Source organism: Myotis myotis, unplaced genomic scaffold (genome assembly GCF_014108235.1).
Source record: "Myotis myotis isolate mMyoMyo1 unplaced genomic scaffold, mMyoMyo1.p scaffold_m19_p_15, whole genome shotgun sequence".
NCBI lineage: Eukaryota > Metazoa > Chordata > Mammalia > Chiroptera > Vespertilionidae > Myotis > Myotis myotis.
In genome coordinates, this window is record NW_023416319.1 from 18,402,834 (window position 1) to 18,420,780 (window position 17,947).

General features: G+C 47.8%; 1 protein-coding gene across 2 annotated transcripts in view; it reads right to left on the bottom strand.

The window, feature by feature from the left end:
• Nucleotides 1-2,589: 2,589 nt before the first annotated feature.
• The window catches only part of ABCC2 (ATP binding cassette subfamily C member 2), a 63,631-nt gene continuing 48,273 nt past the window's right edge, over nucleotides 2,590-17,947 (bottom strand). For both annotated transcript variants that reach the window (XM_036336370.1, XM_036336371.1), the window contains 9 exons: nucleotides 16,453-16,608; nucleotides 14,454-14,653; nucleotides 12,591-12,717; nucleotides 10,216-10,317; nucleotides 9,644-9,787; nucleotides 8,794-8,952; nucleotides 7,427-7,593; nucleotides 4,021-4,215; nucleotides 2,590-3,085 (listed from right to left, as the gene is read on the bottom strand). In XM_036336370.1, coding sequence (XP_036192263.1) covers nucleotides 2,956-3,085; nucleotides 4,021-4,215; nucleotides 7,427-7,593; nucleotides 8,794-8,952; nucleotides 9,644-9,787; nucleotides 10,216-10,317; nucleotides 12,591-12,717; nucleotides 14,454-14,653; nucleotides 16,453-16,608 — 1,380 coding nt within the window. In that variant the 3' untranslated portion in view covers nucleotides 2,590-2,955. The remainder of the gene's footprint in view (nucleotides 3,086-4,020; nucleotides 4,216-7,426; nucleotides 7,594-8,793; nucleotides 8,953-9,643; nucleotides 9,788-10,215; nucleotides 10,318-12,590; nucleotides 12,718-14,453; nucleotides 14,654-16,452; nucleotides 16,609-17,947) is intronic.

Sequence of the window (17,947 nt, forward strand, 5' to 3'; positions counted from 1 at the left end):
AGAGAATTATCAGACAAAGTAACAAATACAGTAATAGCAAGTTAGCTGGGGAACTTAAGCAGAAAGGATGTTTTCAAATGATTGCAGGTAGCTCACTGATTCTGGGAGAGTAAGACATCCAGCTGTGATGCTCAGCATCCACTACAGTATCACTGGGCCCTGCTGCTGGAACCACCACCTGCCACCGCTGGACAACAGCTCGGACTGTCACAACTGCCGTCATCTTTCCCAGAAGAGATTTCCCTGCCTCGTGTCACCAGCATCTGAATCAAAATTTGGCACTGGCATATCTGACTAATGGAACCTAGTCACATGGTTGCACCCTGATCTCCCACCAAGAATCTTTAGTTGGGGAAGTTCCCAAGCATAGAACTGAGGTTCAGATGCTGAACTGCCGTAAAGATTGAAAATCTGCTACAGCACTGACGCTGGCTTGGAGGTGTAAGAGGAGGGAGTCAGGGAAGGCTCTTTGGAGAAGATGACCTCTTAGTTGAGTCTTAATTAAAGGTAACCAGGGTATTCCAAGCAGAAGGGATAGATAACCAGAAAGCTAGAATCAAAAGATGAGTGTGTGGCCCTGCCAGCGTGGCTCAGTGGTTGAGCATCAACCTATGGACCAGGAGGGTCATGGTTTGATTCCCAGCCAGGGCCCGGGTTGTGGGCTTGAACCCCAGTATGGTGCGTGCAGGTGGCAGCCAGTCAATGATTCTCTCTCAGGATTGGTGTTTCTATCTCTCCCTCTCCCTTCCTCTCTGAAATAAGTTTTGTTAAAGGTGTGTGTGTGTGTGTGTGTGTGTGTGTGTGTGTGTGTGTGTGTGAAAATAAAGCCATTTTAATGTTGCTGGAGCTTAATGTGAGAAATGAGAGTTAGAAGAAATGAGATTGGATCAGATGTTAGGGAGCTTCATTGTAGCATAATAAGGAATTTTAATTTTACTCTGGATTGCCGTTGAATGAAGGGGTCAGTTTTGCATGTTGGACCACTGGTAGCCATGGGTGGATTATGTTTGAGAAAAACAATACAGGAAGTAGGGATACCTATGCCATCAGTGCAGGTTAGATGCAAAGAGAACCTGAATGATGATGGAAGTGATGGGGATAGAGAAATAAAACTGGGAAGGCCTGGTGGCTGCCGTGATTGGAAAAGGGAAAAGTAAGCGTGATGGGAATAAACCCCACCATGAAGGTCCAGGGGAGGAGCTGCCCTTGGAAACGTGTGAACCACAGCTGGCTCCTGCACGGGATGGTGATCTGAAGTCACACAGACGGCAGAGTTCGAGGCTCCTCAGGGGAGAATTTCATTCGGAGAAGTTCTGGGAAATGCTCCCAGGTGACAGCTCAGGCCTCAGAGGATGTCCACAGATAAAATGCGAGAGAGTGAGCAGCTCATTGTAAAAATTCACAAGGCACACAAGGAAATAAAGCGCCATGGATGAGAACCAGCAGAGACCTCACACCGACACCTCAGTATTAACCAGGGAAATATGAATTAAAACCTCACCGAGGTACCAATTCATTCTCATCAGGTTGACAAAAGGTTTTAAATTGGCATTGCCAGTTTGGCATCTATACTAATAATAGAGGAATATGCAAATTGTCCAGGACGCCGTCACAGTAACAGTAACGGCCGAATAGCAGGCTGGAAGGCTGCGTGGGGCAACAAGGCCGGCAGGGGGGTTAGTGAGGGACACGCAAACGACTGAACAGCAGGCTGCATGGGGCAACCAGGATGGCAGGGGGGTTAGTGAGGGGTGACCAAATGACTGAACAGCAGGCTGTGTGGGGTGACCAAGCTGGCAGGGGGGCCAGTTGGGGGCAACCAGGCCAGCAAAGGGGGCAATTGGGGATGACCAGGTCGGTGGGGGGGGATAGTTGGGGGCTACCAGGCTGATGGGGGGGGCAGTTGAGGGTGATCAGGCCAGCAGAGGGGGGCAGTTGGGGGTGACCAGGCTGGCGGGGGGGGGGGGAGGTGGTTGGGGGCAACCAGGCCGGCACAGGGGGCAGTTGAGGGTGGCCGGGCCAGTGGGGGGGGGGGCAGTTGGGGGCAATCAGGCCAGCAGGCAGAGATGGTTAGGGGTGATCAGGCTGGCAGGGGAGGCAGTTAGGGGCAATCAGGCAGGCAGGCAGGCAGATGAGCAGTTAGGAGCCAGTGGTCCCGGATTGTGAGAGGAATGTCTGACTGCCAATTTATTTCCTAAACCAGCAGTCGGACATCCCCTGAGGGGTCCCGGATTAGACAGGGTGCAGACTGGGCTGAAGGGACCACCCCCCCTTAACAAATTTTGTGCACTGGGCCTCTAGTTACCTAATATATGCATGTAAACGTGTATGCTCCCCATTCCTACATTATACCCTAAAGAGTCTTGCACATATATGTCAGGAATTATATATCAGAATGTTTATAATAGTAGCATTCATCACGGGAAAAAAACAACAACCACCACCCTAGAAATAACCCTACTGCTGACGAACATTAAAATGGATAAACTGTGGCAGTGAGAGCAAACTAACCCCACGATGGGCATCAATGTGGCTAACTCTCAAAAGTGATATTGAAGAAAAGTCATAGAAGAATGCAGGCGGTATGAGTCAGGCCATTTGCATACGTTTCTTAGAAGTTGTATATGTTTCTTAAAAGGTACATACACATTGTTTAAAGATACATACAAAGTGATAAAACTAAAATGGAAAACGAGGGGATAATTATTATGAAATTCAGGATAGTGGTATCTCTGGGGTAGGCAGCAGGCTAGCAAAGGGGCCATCGGAGGATTCTGATGTAGCTGGTGATACTCATTTCCTTAACCTGGGGAGTGGGGACACGGGTATGCACTTCTGATCCTTCTTTAAAATGTACATTTTATACACACTCCTCAATGTGTGGTACAGTTCCCCAAAATAAAATTAAATAAGGAATGATCCTTCTAGTCCTTCTCTAAGCCACGGGACCTGCTGTCAGAGGGCGGTGCTGTTCGCATTCTCAATGCCAGCTTCTTTGGCCATAAAATAAAAGGGGCCAGGTTTTGCCAGCAGCTCTTCAGGGCTGCCAAACTCGACAATCTTCCCGTTGTCTAGGACCATTACCCTGAAACAAAGAAGGAAAGGCAAGCCTTAGGAAGCAGCATCTCAAATCTTGGCGTTGGTAAGAACAACCAGCACTAAGTCACGGTAAAATCATTCAGACCAGGCTACAAAGCAGAGTGGGCGAAGGGACCCCAGCATCTGCAGCAACACGGATGAATTCCATACGTATGCTGAACTGGAAGGATATGCTTAGTCTGAGTCCATGTACATCCGCTTTTTTTAAAAAAAGACACACACTGTTTAAGGAAGCCTGTCCTGCCCACTGTCTAAGAGGACTGACATTATCCCGTTTTGAATGTCGCCGTCAGAGGAACAGAAAGCTGTTTACAGGGGTAGCCACTGAGACCTTCAGTCGGAAGGTCTGTGGTCAGTGTCTGCCACTCATGGCCTGAACCTCCACCTCCCTGTACTCGGTTATGGTTGTACACAGTTTTCCATTTTTCCTCAAGGCACTTTCCTTAACCCTGTTGGCTTTTTCATTAGCTTGATGTATAATTTTGGGCAAATTACTTGAAATCTCTCAGCCTCTGTTTCTTCATCAATAAAATGATGGTAGTTAATCCTTCTGCTGTAAGAAATCTCACGGCTGATGTTATTACTTTAAATATATATATATATATATATATATATATATATATATATATATTTTATTTATTTTCTTTTTTTATTGATTTTACAGAGGAAGGGAGAGAGACATAGAAACATCAATGATGGGAGAGTATCATTGATTGGCTGCCTCCAGCAGGACCCACACAGGGGATTGAGCCAGCAACCCGAGTATGTGCCCTGACGGGGAATCGAAGTGTGACCTCCTGGTTCCTAGGTCAATGCTCAACCACTGCGCCACACCAGCTGGGCTGATGCTATTACTGTTGACAAAGGGTTAAGCCGGGTCTATCAAACTCTGCCCTCGCCTTCCCCCCCACACACACTCACTTGTCGCTGTCCATGATGGTGTGCAGCCTGTGGGCGATGGTGATGGCCGTGCAGTGGGAGAACTCCTTTCGGATGGTTATCTGGATGAGCTGATCTGTCTCTAGATCTACTGCAGCGGTGGCCTCATCCATGATCAGAATCTTGGATTTCCGAAGCAGAGCCCGGGCCAGGCACAGTAGCTGCTTCTGCCCAATGCTGCAGCCAATGGTAGAAATCAAGCATTAGCCCAAGGACCAAGGACTAACCTGGGAAGGGATGTGGGGGCCGATCAGACTTTGCAAAGCCACACTCCTAACTCCCCCCAGGATGCCTCAGCCAAACTTCGCCAATCAATTAGAAGGCCCACCACACGTACTTAATTAAAATGTCACGTTTGTGGGCCCCACACCTCTCAATCAGAATGGGGAGGAGCCAGGGAACGTGTATTTTTAATAAGCACCCCAGGTGATTCCATGTTTGACAAGTTTGGGAAATACTAGCCCAGGAATAGTGCTTTGCATTTGGCTATCGGGATGTCCCAGTACACCAACAACAATTCCAAAAAAAGAGGTGGATGCCCCAAGTTCATTTCAGCAGTGTTGGACCTGACGCCATTTACTAGTAGATAAGGTGACATCTCGCCAGAATGCCCCAGTGGCATTTCTCAGTGGCCTTAGCAAATCCATTCGTTATTTTAATGTGTAATTCTAGTCTCAAAGCTAATTATTTGTTCAAGGCCCTCTGCCTTGATTAGAGACGTAACTCTCTAATGAACATGATGTCTTGGTGTGAGATGCAATGTATGTGGAACTCGAATATGCTTGTAAAATGCAAATCGCTTTAATTTGCGAAGAGCCGGTAATGAAGACTGGACCTCTTAGTCGCATAAAGCAGCTTTGGGAAATGGTGTGGAGGAAATATTCAGTAGTTCGCTAATTGCTCTTTCCTGCTGTGGCCATTAGGGAGCATATTAAGCAGAGGGTGGCTAGACTAAAAGCTCTGCAATTCTCGGAGAAAATTTCCTGCAGGAGATGAGAAGTCACCCAAGATGAACTTTCAGTTTTTTTCTGTAAAAACGGAGGCAACTGCAATTTCCTTAACTTGTACCAAACCCCCGCCTGGTACAGCTGGGCTTCCCGTCACAGGCCCAGGCACCACTTTGGCTCCGCAGGTCTCTCTCTCCAAGCTGATGGATCTCCGATCTCTGATCACTCATCAAAGGAATTTAGTTTCAACACCTCCCAACCAGGTCTGAAATCTAGGCACTGGGAATGTTATTTAAGTGTCCCCCAGCCTGGACAGAGAAGGATGGTTCTTAAAAACCGAAAGTATCAAGCTCACCCCTCCCCACCCTGCCAGAGGGTCCCACATGGCCCCACGTGTCTGCAGTGTCTGCAGCATTCACTGCCTGGCCTTTACGCAGACAGGCCTGTCTTCTCCATGAAGCTCTAAGCACTAGGAGGCCAGGGGTGTGTCTGTGTCATCTTCCTCTGTGTCTGCAGTGCTTGCATGTACTAGCTGCTCAGTGTATATTTGCTGACTGAATGTTTGAATGGCTTATTTCACAGGCCTAAAGGACCACTTAAATCCTGCTAGTGCCTCTCTCTGTTGCTGAGGACAAGCAAACACGATGCCTTCTACATCAAAGCTTACAAGTGTCACCTGGGCCCCTGATTCAGCTGGTCTGGGCTGCAGTCTAGGCACTGAGATTTTTTTTTAGTATATTTTTTATTGATTTTTACAGAGAGGAAGGGAGAAGGATAGAGAGTTAGAAACGTCAATGAGAGAGAAACATCGATCAGCTGCCATCTGCAAGCTCCCTACTGGGGATCTAGCCTGCAACCAAGGTACATGCCCTAGATCGGAATCGAACCCAGGACTCTTAAGTCCAAGGGCTGACACTCTATCCACTGAACCAAACCAGTTAGGGCTTTTTATTTTTTTAAAGATTACTAAGTGATTCTAGTCTGCATCATGGTTAAGAATCAATGCTCTTGCCCGGGCCTAGCCAGTTTGGTTCCATGGACAGACCATCAGCCTGTGGACTGAAAGGTCCTGGGTTTGATTCTGGCCAAGGGCATGTGCCACAGTTGCAGGCTGGATCCCCAGCCCGGGTCTGGGCACAGGAGGGAGGCAACCAATCGACATGTCTCTCTCACATCGATGCTCTCTGTCTCTCCTCCTCCCTTTCTCTCTCTCTCTCTCTCTCTCTCTCTCTCTCTCTCTCTCTCAAAAAAAAAAAAAAAATCAATGGAAAAATATCCTCAGGTGAGGATTAACAACAAAAAGAATTAATGCCCTTGCCCTGGCCAGTGTGGCTCGATTGCTTGGGCATCATCCCGTGTACCGAAAGGTTACTGGTTGAATTGCCAGTCAGGGCACGTGCCCAGGTTGCAGGCTCTATCCCCAGTAGGGGGCGTGCAGGAGGCAGCCGATTGATGCTTCTCACATTGATGTTTCTCTCTCTCCCTCTCCCATCTTCTCTCTCTAAAATTCAATAAAACGTGTTAAAAATCAATGCTCTAGTCATTGTTTCTCAAACTGTAATATACACAAAAAATCAGCTGGGGATCTTACTAAAATGCAGACTCAGGTCAACAGCCTGCTTTTCTAACAAGTTCACAGGTGAAGCCAGAGTTGCTGATGCACTAATCGAGTTACTGAGCACCCCTTCTCTTATGAGCTACACCTGTTAATGGTCCATGCCCATCCCAGCATTCTGAAGGCACCTGGGACTGCAGCAAGGCGTACCTCTGAGCAGCGGGCTGTGGCTGAGGGCTGGCCTTCAGTGTGTGTGTGTGTGTGGGGGGGGGGGGGGACCCAACTTTCACAGGGAAAATGCCAGGACAGCTTCTTAAAGACATAGTGAAGGCCAGAAGTATGAAGTGTCAACATATACAGACAATCTCTGGAGAGGTGAGGAGAACGGGGAAGCTGGGAGTCTCTCTGCTGGTTTAAGGTGTTTCAGGTGCCCCCCAAACTCTGCGGATACCAGTCCCCGTCATCCGCATGCCTTTCGACCAGTGCTGCTCAAACTGGGAGGCCCACAGCAACCCCCGGGGAGCCTTTGGAACTCCCACGTCCAGTCTACACCTCATACCATGAAATCAGACTTCCTGGGTTGGACCAGGCGTCAGGACCGTTTCCATCCTGATTGCAGTGAGCAGCTGAGAGCAAACCCTCCCCCACGGGGACCTGTAGGCTCACTTTGTGAAATGTCTCGTGAGGGCACACATTCTAACCAAGGTTTTCACGAGTTCCACACCTATTCTCTCACGTCATTTTCACAGCCGGTTCGCTTTAAGCATTCGGAACTAGACCTGGAGAGTGCCCATCCAGGATGCCAGGCACCTCTGGCTCAAGGAACAACGGAGTCCTTCCCCTGACTCCTCTCGGTGCCTGCGGGAAGTGGGTTAGGAAACATTACCTTAGGTTGTCACCAGCCTCTGTCAGCTCGTGGGACAGGCCAAGTTGCAGGTTGGCCACAAAGGATTTGAGGTGAACCAGCTCCAGGGCCTTCCAAACCTCCTCATCTGAGTAGCTGTTGAAAGGGTCTAGATTCACCCTCAGGCTTCCAGAGAACAGGACGGGATCCTGCAAGACAAGGGATGAAGGGGCTGCTGGGGCAAATGACAGGAAAGGACTAGCCGTCCTTGTGGCCAGGAGAAAGCGGATAGGATAGGACGGGCCTGGGAGGGAAAGCTGGTTCGTGGCCAGGCTTTTGTAAGGTTTCCCACTGAAGGTTGAGAGTGGCTGCCAGCGGGGAGCTAAGCACAGGAGTAGGAGGAATCCTTCGTTTGTTTTTTGTTGTTTTGCTTTTCATTCTGAGATGCACTTATGAATTTCCAAAATTGCCTCAGCACCTCTTTAAAAAGTAAAAAGAACCTCCCACACTCCCAAATAAAGACTCATGGTATGGAGGGGGAGGGATCGAGGGCGGCACAGTCCCGGGGGAAGAATTTATGAGGCCTTTGGAGAGGCTGGAGGAGAGAGTGCATGAAACTGAGCAAACACCAGACACACCAAACCCACCCCCGAAGCCTGGCTGAGTGAGCAGAGGACCCAGCTCTAATGAGGACCCACACACCACCCAGAGGCCCCCAGGGCAGTCCTTTCTGGTGGGGTCCAGAGAGGAAGCCCGCGGGAAGCGTTTCTTGCTGATGCACCGAGTGTGGGCTTGCTGACAGAAATCTGCAGCAAACTCCCTCCCCTGTCTGCTAACCATATCAAATGGGGAATATAAAGCTTAATGGTTTCAAGCTTCAGTGGCAAAACTGCTAATGCTGATTGCAAAGGGTCTTGCAAACCGTGATGGGCTATAGAAAAGCTAAATAATCATCTGCTTTCTTTGACTCCTGTTGTGTTGCTGCCACCTACTGACTGGATACCGGCAGCCACACAAGCATATTAGCAAAAACACGCAGAACTTATTTTTGTTAAGTTCTGGAAACAGTGTGTCTTCGGGAACTAGCTCAGAGGCCCCGGGTAGACTGCAGAAATGGCACTGCTAATTGAATCTACATCAAGAAGAAGATGCACAGCCAGGTCGTGTGGCTCAGTGGTTGACTGTCGTCCTATGAACCAGAAGGTCACGGTTCAATTCCAGACCAGGGCACATGCCCAGGTTGTGGGCTGGATCTCCAGCAGGGGGCGTGCAGGAGGTAGCCAATCAATGATTCTCTCTCATTGTTGATGTGTCTCTCTCTCTTCCCTCCCTCCCTCTCTGAAGCACACGTTTCCTGTACCTGTTCCCCCCGCCCCCCCAAGTGGGGCAGAGTAAGTTCTAGAGCTCACCTGGGGGATGATGGTCAGTTTCTCTCTGAGGTCGTGGAGCCCAATGGAAGCAATATCTACCCCATCAATGATGATCTGGCCACCGGAAGCCTCTAGGATTCTGAAGAGGCTGTTTGTCAGGGACGACTTCCCAGCTCCGGTCCTGCCCACCACACCAATCTGTAAAGAGATCCTTTGCAGTTAGTTCACCATATAATTCATGGTGGATAAACATTTAGCCTGGGGCGGGTGGAGAGAGGAGGAGAAGAGGGCTGTTCCATCCCACCTCCTAAACGTGCTTGCTGAGAACCACAGTGATTGTTGGAAATGGACACATCAGCAGCTGTACTACAATTCCTATTGGAAGGACTGGGCCTGCCATCAGCTGAGAACCAGGCCCTGACCTGGACCTCAGCATTCGTCCCCAGGTATTTTCTGGCCCTACATCAGACCCCAAGTCCTCAGGGAACAAGGACACCCAACAAGGGTGCAGGACTTTGCCAACCGGAAGGAGAACTAGGCTGTTATCTCTACAGGGAGAACCTCCACACTGTGGTTCTTACCAGTTCTTCCCCCAAGCCACGTGTTTCCTGACCTCCTCTGCCTGCCCCAGCCCTTTCAGGAAATGAGCCCTCCTCAGGGCAGGACTGAGCAGAAAGCCCTTATAGCCCAGTAAGTCTAATTGATCCCATGTGGATATCCTGCCCTCTGGTGGTGGCACTGTGTCCTTACATTTCCCCAGGAGAAAGTGCCCCATCCTGTCACTCCACCAAATGATGACAGCCCAGAGCCAGGGCGGTCACCACCTCTGTGTCCAACAGTCCTTGCATCACAAGGACTCACATCTAGGCCTTTCTTCAGCCCCACCTACCTTCTCCTGGCTCCTGATGTCACAAGTGATCCCTTTCAGCACCAGATCCAGCTCAGGCCGGTACCGTACTTGGTAGTTGTTAAACTGAATCTCCCCTTTGCTCGGCCAACCTGCTGGGGGCCTCTTCTCAGTCACCCAGGGTGCCTGGCGGGGAGACAGGAGGAGAAGCGCCTTACATGGAGCCAGCTCGCTGAACAGCGCCCGTGGGACTCAAGTCGCAGAGCAGTAGAAAGGTAGCCGTGTCCTAGCCACCCGGGGGCATCTGCATTCAATAGACTGAACTAGACTGGGACTTCCAGAGGTTCCTACCGTATTCAATCAAAGAAACCCTATCCCACAGGTTTGCTGGGTGGGCCTCCAGAGTGAAGCCACCATTCAACGTGGTGCCTTCCAAGACCTGACTTCCCCCAAACCATTTCCTATTCTAAGTTTCAGGAAATTGGGCCATTTGAGTTAGAACAGGGGAAACTTTTAGGAGGACCTTTATAGACACCACATCTTCTAGACCAGGAGAAGATGCTCTCTCAAGGGACCCACACCTTTTTCTTTGCCTTCCTCTCATGCCCTCTTACCTCATTTTCCACATTTATGTACTCATTTATTCGCTCAACAGCCACAATGTTGGTCTCGACTTCTGACGTCATCCTCACTAGCCAGTTTAAGGTTTGTGTGATCTACAGAAAAACCAGAAGACCAAAGATCATGTCAGGCTCAGAAACCAACGTAACTCATCAAACCACAACGTCAATCCAGTGCCTACTTTGCACCCAGCATTATGCCGAGCTCTACGAGGGAGCAAGGGGCGTGAAAGTACCAATGTTCACCTCTTTGGGGAGGAATGGAGACCAGTGTATCAAATGGCTGGAAGACAACTGTGTGGTGCTCACACGAAAGGGTGTCTGGGCTGACTTTGGGCTACAACTGGGGCTGGCTTTGGTGGAGTGGGACCAACCCTTGGCCCTCTTTTTTTAAAAAATATATTTTATTGATTTTTTACAGAGAGGAAGGGAGAGGGATAGAGAGTTAGAAACATCGATGAGAGAGAAACATCGATCAGCTGCCTCCTGCACACCCCCTACTAGGGATATGCCCGCAACCAAGGTACATGCCCTTGACTGGAATTGAACCTGGGACCTTTCAGTCCGCAGGCTGTTGCTCTATCCACTGAGCCAAACCAGTTAGGGCAACACTTGGCCCTCTTGTCTGTAAGCCTACTGTTCTTTGTGGGAAGGGTGGTGGGCCTTCTGCAAAAGGGGAAGCATAAGAAAAGAAACAAGGGCCCAATCAGCGTGGCTCAGTGGTTGAGAGTTGACTTATGAATCAGGAAGTCACGGTTTGATTCCCAGTCAGGACACATGTTCAGGTTGCGGGCTCGAACCCCAGTGAGGGGCGTGCAGGAGGCAGCCAATCGATAATTCTCTCTCATCATTGATGTTTCTATCTCTCTCTCCCTCTCTCTTCCTCTCTGAAATCAATAAAAACATGCTAAAAAAAAAAAAAAAAAAAAGAGCCCTAACCGGTTTGGCTCAGTGGATAGAGCCTTGGCCTGCGGACTCAAGGGTCCCGGGTTCAATTCCGGTCGAGGGCATGTACCTTCGTTGCGGGCACATCCCCAGTGGGGAGTGTGCAGGAGGCAGCTGATCGATGTTTCTCTCTCATCGATGTTTCTAACTCTCTATCCCTCTTCCTCTCTGTAAAAAATCAATAAAATATATTTAAAAAAAAAAAAGAAAGAAAAGACACAAGGTAGGAAAAGGCCTTCCAAAAAGCTGCTGCTTCTCTCTGCTCTCAGTTAACAACAGCTCCATTGAGAACACATCCCTCAAGGTGGGACATCCACATGGATCCTCATCCTCCTTTACCAGAGTAAACTCCAGGCGCCTCCCTGCCATTACAAAGATGTATCCAACCACCGGTAAGAGGGCTGTCATGATCCAGGCCAGTCTAGAGGCTGGGGAATCTGCAGATTACTCATAAGCAGGCTTCATTCAGGCAAAGACTCAAACCTGGGTGTTTCCATTGAGTGAATGGTGGTTAGAGAGGAGAGCACGGGGTCATGGGGACTGAGAGTAACCGCTTTGTGTAGGCTGAACCACATGAAACTTTTGATATTGAATGCTTATGCTTTGGTTCAGTACAAAAATTCTCCAATTCCTTGCCCCATCTCTCCTGGGTTATTAAGCTTAGAAATGGGTGGAGGAAGAAGCAGTGGCACAAACCGAGTGGCATTCTGGTGAACAACTGGGTCCTTTTGGGTGCCCGCTGTGACCACCTTGGGCCTCATTATCTTCTACTGAAGACAGGACCATGTAGAGTGTGCTGGTAGCTATGAAAACCTCTGGTATATTAGTTCAAAGAGATACCATGGAAGATGGCCCAATGACTCATTAAATGAGTCTCACTTATTGAATATTTACTGTAGTGCCAACCACTGTCTTAGGTGCTAGGAAATAATATCTTAACATTTATCCCCTAGCCACACTGGGGATGCAATAGATAGTTTTATTGGGCTCTCTGTTCTTTATTAGAATTACCTTCAATTATTCTGTAATCTAAGAAAAACAATCATAGAAGTTATTTGTTCAAAAGACTTCCTGGTTACCGCTATATTATGGAAAAGAAACTCAGTTACTCTCTCTTTCGACTAGAATCAAGCAAAGAAGCAAAGAGACAAGGAACTATTCGGTTGAATCATATGAAATTGCTTTCTTAACTCCCAAGGGCAACAACATTTATGTTCAGAGGACACTGAAACCTATTTAGAAAGCGTGAAGAGCATGTCCATGGGTGACACAGTTAGTAAGAGACGGAGCCAGGGTTTGAACCTCAGTCTCCCCAGTGCCTCTGGATCTAGAAAAGAATCAGAGCATGGACCTCATGGCATACTCTAGACACAACTTAAGAATAAATGCACTAATTTAACCAAACTCCCAACCTTCAGACTCACATTGAGTGCATTGGACAGAACAAAGCCCACAACTTCCCCGCTTAGGTTAATTTTGAAAATAACTATCATCAGGGATGAAAAGAAGACAATCAGGTTTCCAACCAGCTCCAGACGAACTGCAAGCCACCTGTGGGACAATAGAACCAGAGAGGGGTGTTACCGAGAGGTATCCACTTTCTTACCTTACCTAGCAGCATAGATGTTTCTAGAACATTCTCAGGGGGCTCAAGTTGGTAGAATGGTGTTCTTAGCAGGTGCTTTGACTTGACTATACCAGGTGTTCCTGAAGTCTTTCAAGTTGGATTTTAGAAAATAAGTTGCATTTTAAAGATACTAGAGGAGTTTCCTAAACTAAGGGAATCCTATGGTTCAATGTCTCCCAAACTTGCCAAATCCTAAGAATCATCTGGGGCAATTGTTAAAAATATACAAAACCATGCAAAAAAAATGTTTGGACACTTCCCCAAGAAATTCTGACTCAAGGGGCTTAGAATGGGGGTCGGGAACCTGCATTTTTAACAAATGTTTCAAGTGATTTCTTCTGATTAGGCAAGGAAAATAATGTCAGAGATAATCCACATGTAGCATCACAGCAGGGCTCAATGTATCCTGTCTGATTTCCTGATTTGAAAAGGTAGAGAAGAAGATGGGGGTGGGGTGGGGAGAGGTTAGGTGCGACTTGGTCATAGAATGATCAACTGCAGAGAACCGAATAGGACAGAGATAGACATAATTTATAAAAATTGACTTTTCTGCCCAGCTGGCATGGCTCAGTAGCTGAGCGTTGACCTGTGAACCAGGGGGTCACATTTTGATTCCCGGTCAGGGTGCATGCCTGGGCTGCGGGCCTGATCCCCAGTGGGGGCATGCAGGAGGCAGCTGATCAACAATCCTCTCTTATCATCTCTCTCTCTCTCTCTCTCTCTCTCTCTCTCTCTCTCTCTCTCTCTCTCTCTTTCTCTCCTTCTCCTGTCCTCTCTGAAATCAATAAAAATATATTTTCTAAAAAATTGACTTTTTCAAATAAAACGTATTTAAAGAAATTTGAACCAGTAAACCTAGCATTGTACAAATAAATATGATGCATATTTACAATGAGCATACAATAGGAATGATCTATATGCCTGTTTCCTTCTTGAAACGTACCTAAGAAATCAAATATCTTTACAATCAGATTCCTGACCTCTCCATGTTCCAACTAATACTGAGGTCACGAGCCTGCCCTTCATATCTCAAGACAATGTGGAAGGCACTCGAGAATTTTCACTTCCTCTACAAAACCATCTTCCTTCAAGGACCTACCACTTTTTGCCAGGGTCCAGTGATGCCGGAGAAGTGAAGAATGCTCACCTTTCTCGGGAATTCACCCCACAGGATGTGAACTTTTCATTGGCTTTCCCTGAAAATTCCCAGCTCTCCTCTCTCCAGCTTCTTCTTTTTCCACCACCCTACAGAGAGTTGCCCTGCCTGTGGAGAATCTCACATTCACTCCCAGGGAAGCAAACAGAGAACGCCCAGGTCACCCGACACTTGTGTAGCACCTGGGTCACACAATGCTCACAGAGGTCATTTGACTTGCACCAACGCCTGTGATAGAGGCTGTGTTCCAGCCATTGTGGAAAAAAAAAAATGAGGCTTCCCTTAGAGAGGTGGAGGCAATTCACCTAGCCTGGTAAATGGCAGAGCAGGCACAGGGACCCAGCCTCTGACTGCGAAGCTCATGCTTTCGTCTCTACTTACGTACTAGGCGTGCTTGGCGAGAGTGACTTTCATATCATTGGCCATGTCTGTTCCCCTGCAGCTAATGTCCAACGTGCAGAACCCCAAAGCACACATTTGGGTAAATACCCAGGGAAGCCTCACCTGTTGGAGATAATCCAGGAATAGACACATTTCTGGTTAGTGTCAATCAACTCCTCACTGTGTTTTAGAAATCGGTGCTGGTGCTGAAATGCACGGATGACAGGCAAACCCGACACAGTCTCACTGAAGAAAGAGTAGAGTGGGGACCTGGTGACTGAGTCCAAACGCCTCAGCTGGCGGGAAGTGGCCACATAAAATATCTGGACCCAAAAGTAATGAGTGAGTTAGTCACACAATCATGTCCCATATGCCGCACCGCTTCCCTTGTGACCGTGACCCAGTATTCTTCACCCTTTTTAAAAATGTATCTTTACTGTTGAAAGTATTACAGAGGTCCCCTATTTTTCCCCCACTGACTCCCTCCACTGCGCACCCACCCCCTCCCCAGGCCTTCACTACACTATTGTCTGTCCCTGAGTTATGCATCCTATATAATAAAGAGCTAATATGCAAATGGTCATCACGTCCTCACACCGTCACGTCTTAATGGCTCAGACACTCAACACGGGGGGGAGAGGAATGGGGGCCAGCCAGGCACAAATGAGCTCACGAGAGAGGAATGGGGACCAGGTAGGCCCGGTGCTGGGTACCTGCGGCTGGCCAGAGGGAGGGAAGCACGGGTCCCAGATGCCTGCGACCAGCCAGAGGAGGGAATCCTGGGTCCCGGGTGCAGGGTGAGGCAGAGGCAATTAGGGGCGATCAGGCCAGTAGGGGAGCAGTTAGGGGTGATCAGGCAGGCAGGCAGAGGTGGTTAGGGGCGATCAGACAAGCAGGCAGAGGGGTTAGGAGCGATCAGGCAGGCAGGCAGGTGAGCGGTTAGGAGCTAGCAGTCCCGGATTGTGAGAGGGAGTCGGACATCCCCCGAGGGGTCCCAGATTGGAGAGGGTGAAGGCTGGGCTGAGGGGATCCCCCTGCCCCGGTGCACAAATTTCATCACCAGGCCTCTACTATATACATATAAATTCTTTGGTTAATATCTTCTCACCCATCTACTTCCCTCTGGAATTTGTCAGTCTGTTGCATGTTTTAATGTCTCTGGATCTATTTTGTTCATCAGTTTATTTTGTCCATTAGATTCCACATATGAGTGAGATCATGTGATGTTTGTCTTTCTGTGACTGGCTTATTTTGCTTAGCATAATGCTCTCCAGGTCCCTACATGCTGTCTTTTTTTTTTTTTAAAATATATTTTTATTGATTTCAGAGAGAAAGGGAAAGGGAAAGAGAGATAGAAACATCAATGATGAGAGAGAATCATTGATTGGCTGCCTCCTGCACACCCCTTACAGGGGATGATGGAGCCCGCAACCTGCACATGTGCCCTTGACTGGAATCAAACCTGGGACCCTTCAGTCCACAGGCTGATGCTCTGTTCACTGAGCCAAACCAGCTAGGGCCCTACATGCTGTCTTAAGGGGTAAGGGATCCTTCTTTTTCACAGCTGCATAGTATTCCATGGTAAAAATGTACCACTTCTTTTTTATACACTCACCTATGAATGGACACTTGGCTATTGTGCTGCTATGAACATAGGGGTGCATATATTTTTATGATTGGTGTTTCAGGATTCTTAGCAATGTTCTTCACCCTGATGGCCACAGCCTACATCTGAATAGGACAGAAGCCTCCAGCCTCCCCTCTGGCTAGCGGAATGATGAGAGAAGCCCAGGGGAAGAGGATGGTGGAAAGATCTGAGGTTGGTGAGGAACAGAGCCAACCTCACAGTGGTCTTGGACCTAAACATAAATACGCCCCAGTTAAGCTTCTAGTGGGACTGCAGTTAAGGTGAGCTCTGCTGTGACCCATACACTACTTGGTGCTGATACTTCAGCTTCAGATAGTGGCCTGTGGGCTCCTGGGGATATCAATATAAGAGTAAATGACGAAGATGCTGGAGAGGAGTGAGTGAGTAGCAATAGACAAAAGAGCAGGTTCTCAGGAAGGAGCCTGGGCTTTTATATGTAGAGAGGAAAGGAGACCCAGCCATTTCCAAACCTACCTGAACAGACACATAGATTATGCCGAGAGGAATGATGATGATGATGAAGGCTGGAGTGGCCAAGCAGATCATGAACAGGGTGCTCACGATCCCCAGGAAGCACAGAATCCAGCTGCGCAAGGACACGGGGAGTGTGTCATCCACGGTGGAAATATCCTGGGAACACATAATTAGGCGAGATGGTGTATTAATGAGTTCCCATGGCATTTTAGATTTCCCTGATTCCAGCAGGAAACTTGCTCAATTCTGAGATCTCAGTGATTCCTTCATGTAATCATTTCATGATATTCATTTGCAATAGACTGTTCTGCTCAAGCTAACAACAAATCTTATTTCTGTAATTTCTCTATCTTCCTAAATCATTCCAAACAGATATGGTAGTCATCCTTTAATAGATTTGTCAAAGGTTTTTACTATTTTCAGTGAAATTTCCATTTGTCAAATTTATGAAACCATTCGTAACCACCCTAAGTTAATAGAACCTTACAAGGTAAGCCACCCTATACCCAAATCAGTTCAATTATTCCAACTTTACACAGGGCCTAATTCTGTTGAGTACCTAGAACAGAGCCTGGCATATAACAACCATTCGATAAACATTTGTTTGGAGGCTCCAGTGAAGAAGCCCTGTCACCTCTCACCGCCGCCTCCTCCCGCAACCCGACCCCCCCCCCCCCGCCCTCACTGCCCCCCCACCGCCAGCCCAATGAGGAATGGAAAGTTGTTTCTTCTGTCAAGCATAGAGCTTCAAAGGGATAAGGAGATGGAGATTGAATATGACCCCTGCCTGGTCAGTGTTCTAACTAGAGATAACGAATGGGTCTTACTACCACATCACCTTTATGTCATGTTGGGTATAAATGAGCAAATGAGTGGGTGGGTGGATGGATGGATGATTTAATATGCACAGGAATGGATTATATTTTTGGGTTTCCCTTGCCTATGTTTCTTAGATTGTATTGATTCTAGGATTAGTAATAAGTGAGTATCAAATTATTGAGTCTATATTATCTCTGAAGTGTGCCAAACTGGATAAGGGATAACAGTTTTCTAAGAGAATCCTACAGAATGGATGACTCTTGAGTCTAATTTCCCTCCCCAAAGTCACATCAGAATGCAAGTAATAATATGTCCAGTAATAAAGGACTAATTCTTCTCATCCTGCTTCTACTGCCACCCAGCTATCCCCTGTCCCCACCATCTCCCTAGCTAACTTCTATAACTAAACTCAAGTCTCACCTTTTCTCACATTTGCCACCCTCAATCACCCAAACTAAGCTAGTACCTCTTTTCCCTGCCACTCTTTTATACTCCCAGAACACCATTGTACACATTGTTGTTATTTGGGTTTTATCACATTTTATTACAATCCTTTATTTCCTTGGATGTCTTACTCACTAGATGGCGAGCTACTTATTCGGTCCTGTATTCATAGGATCTTTGAGACCCCACACAAGGTACTCAAATAAATAATTTGCATGCTGATGGACAAAAG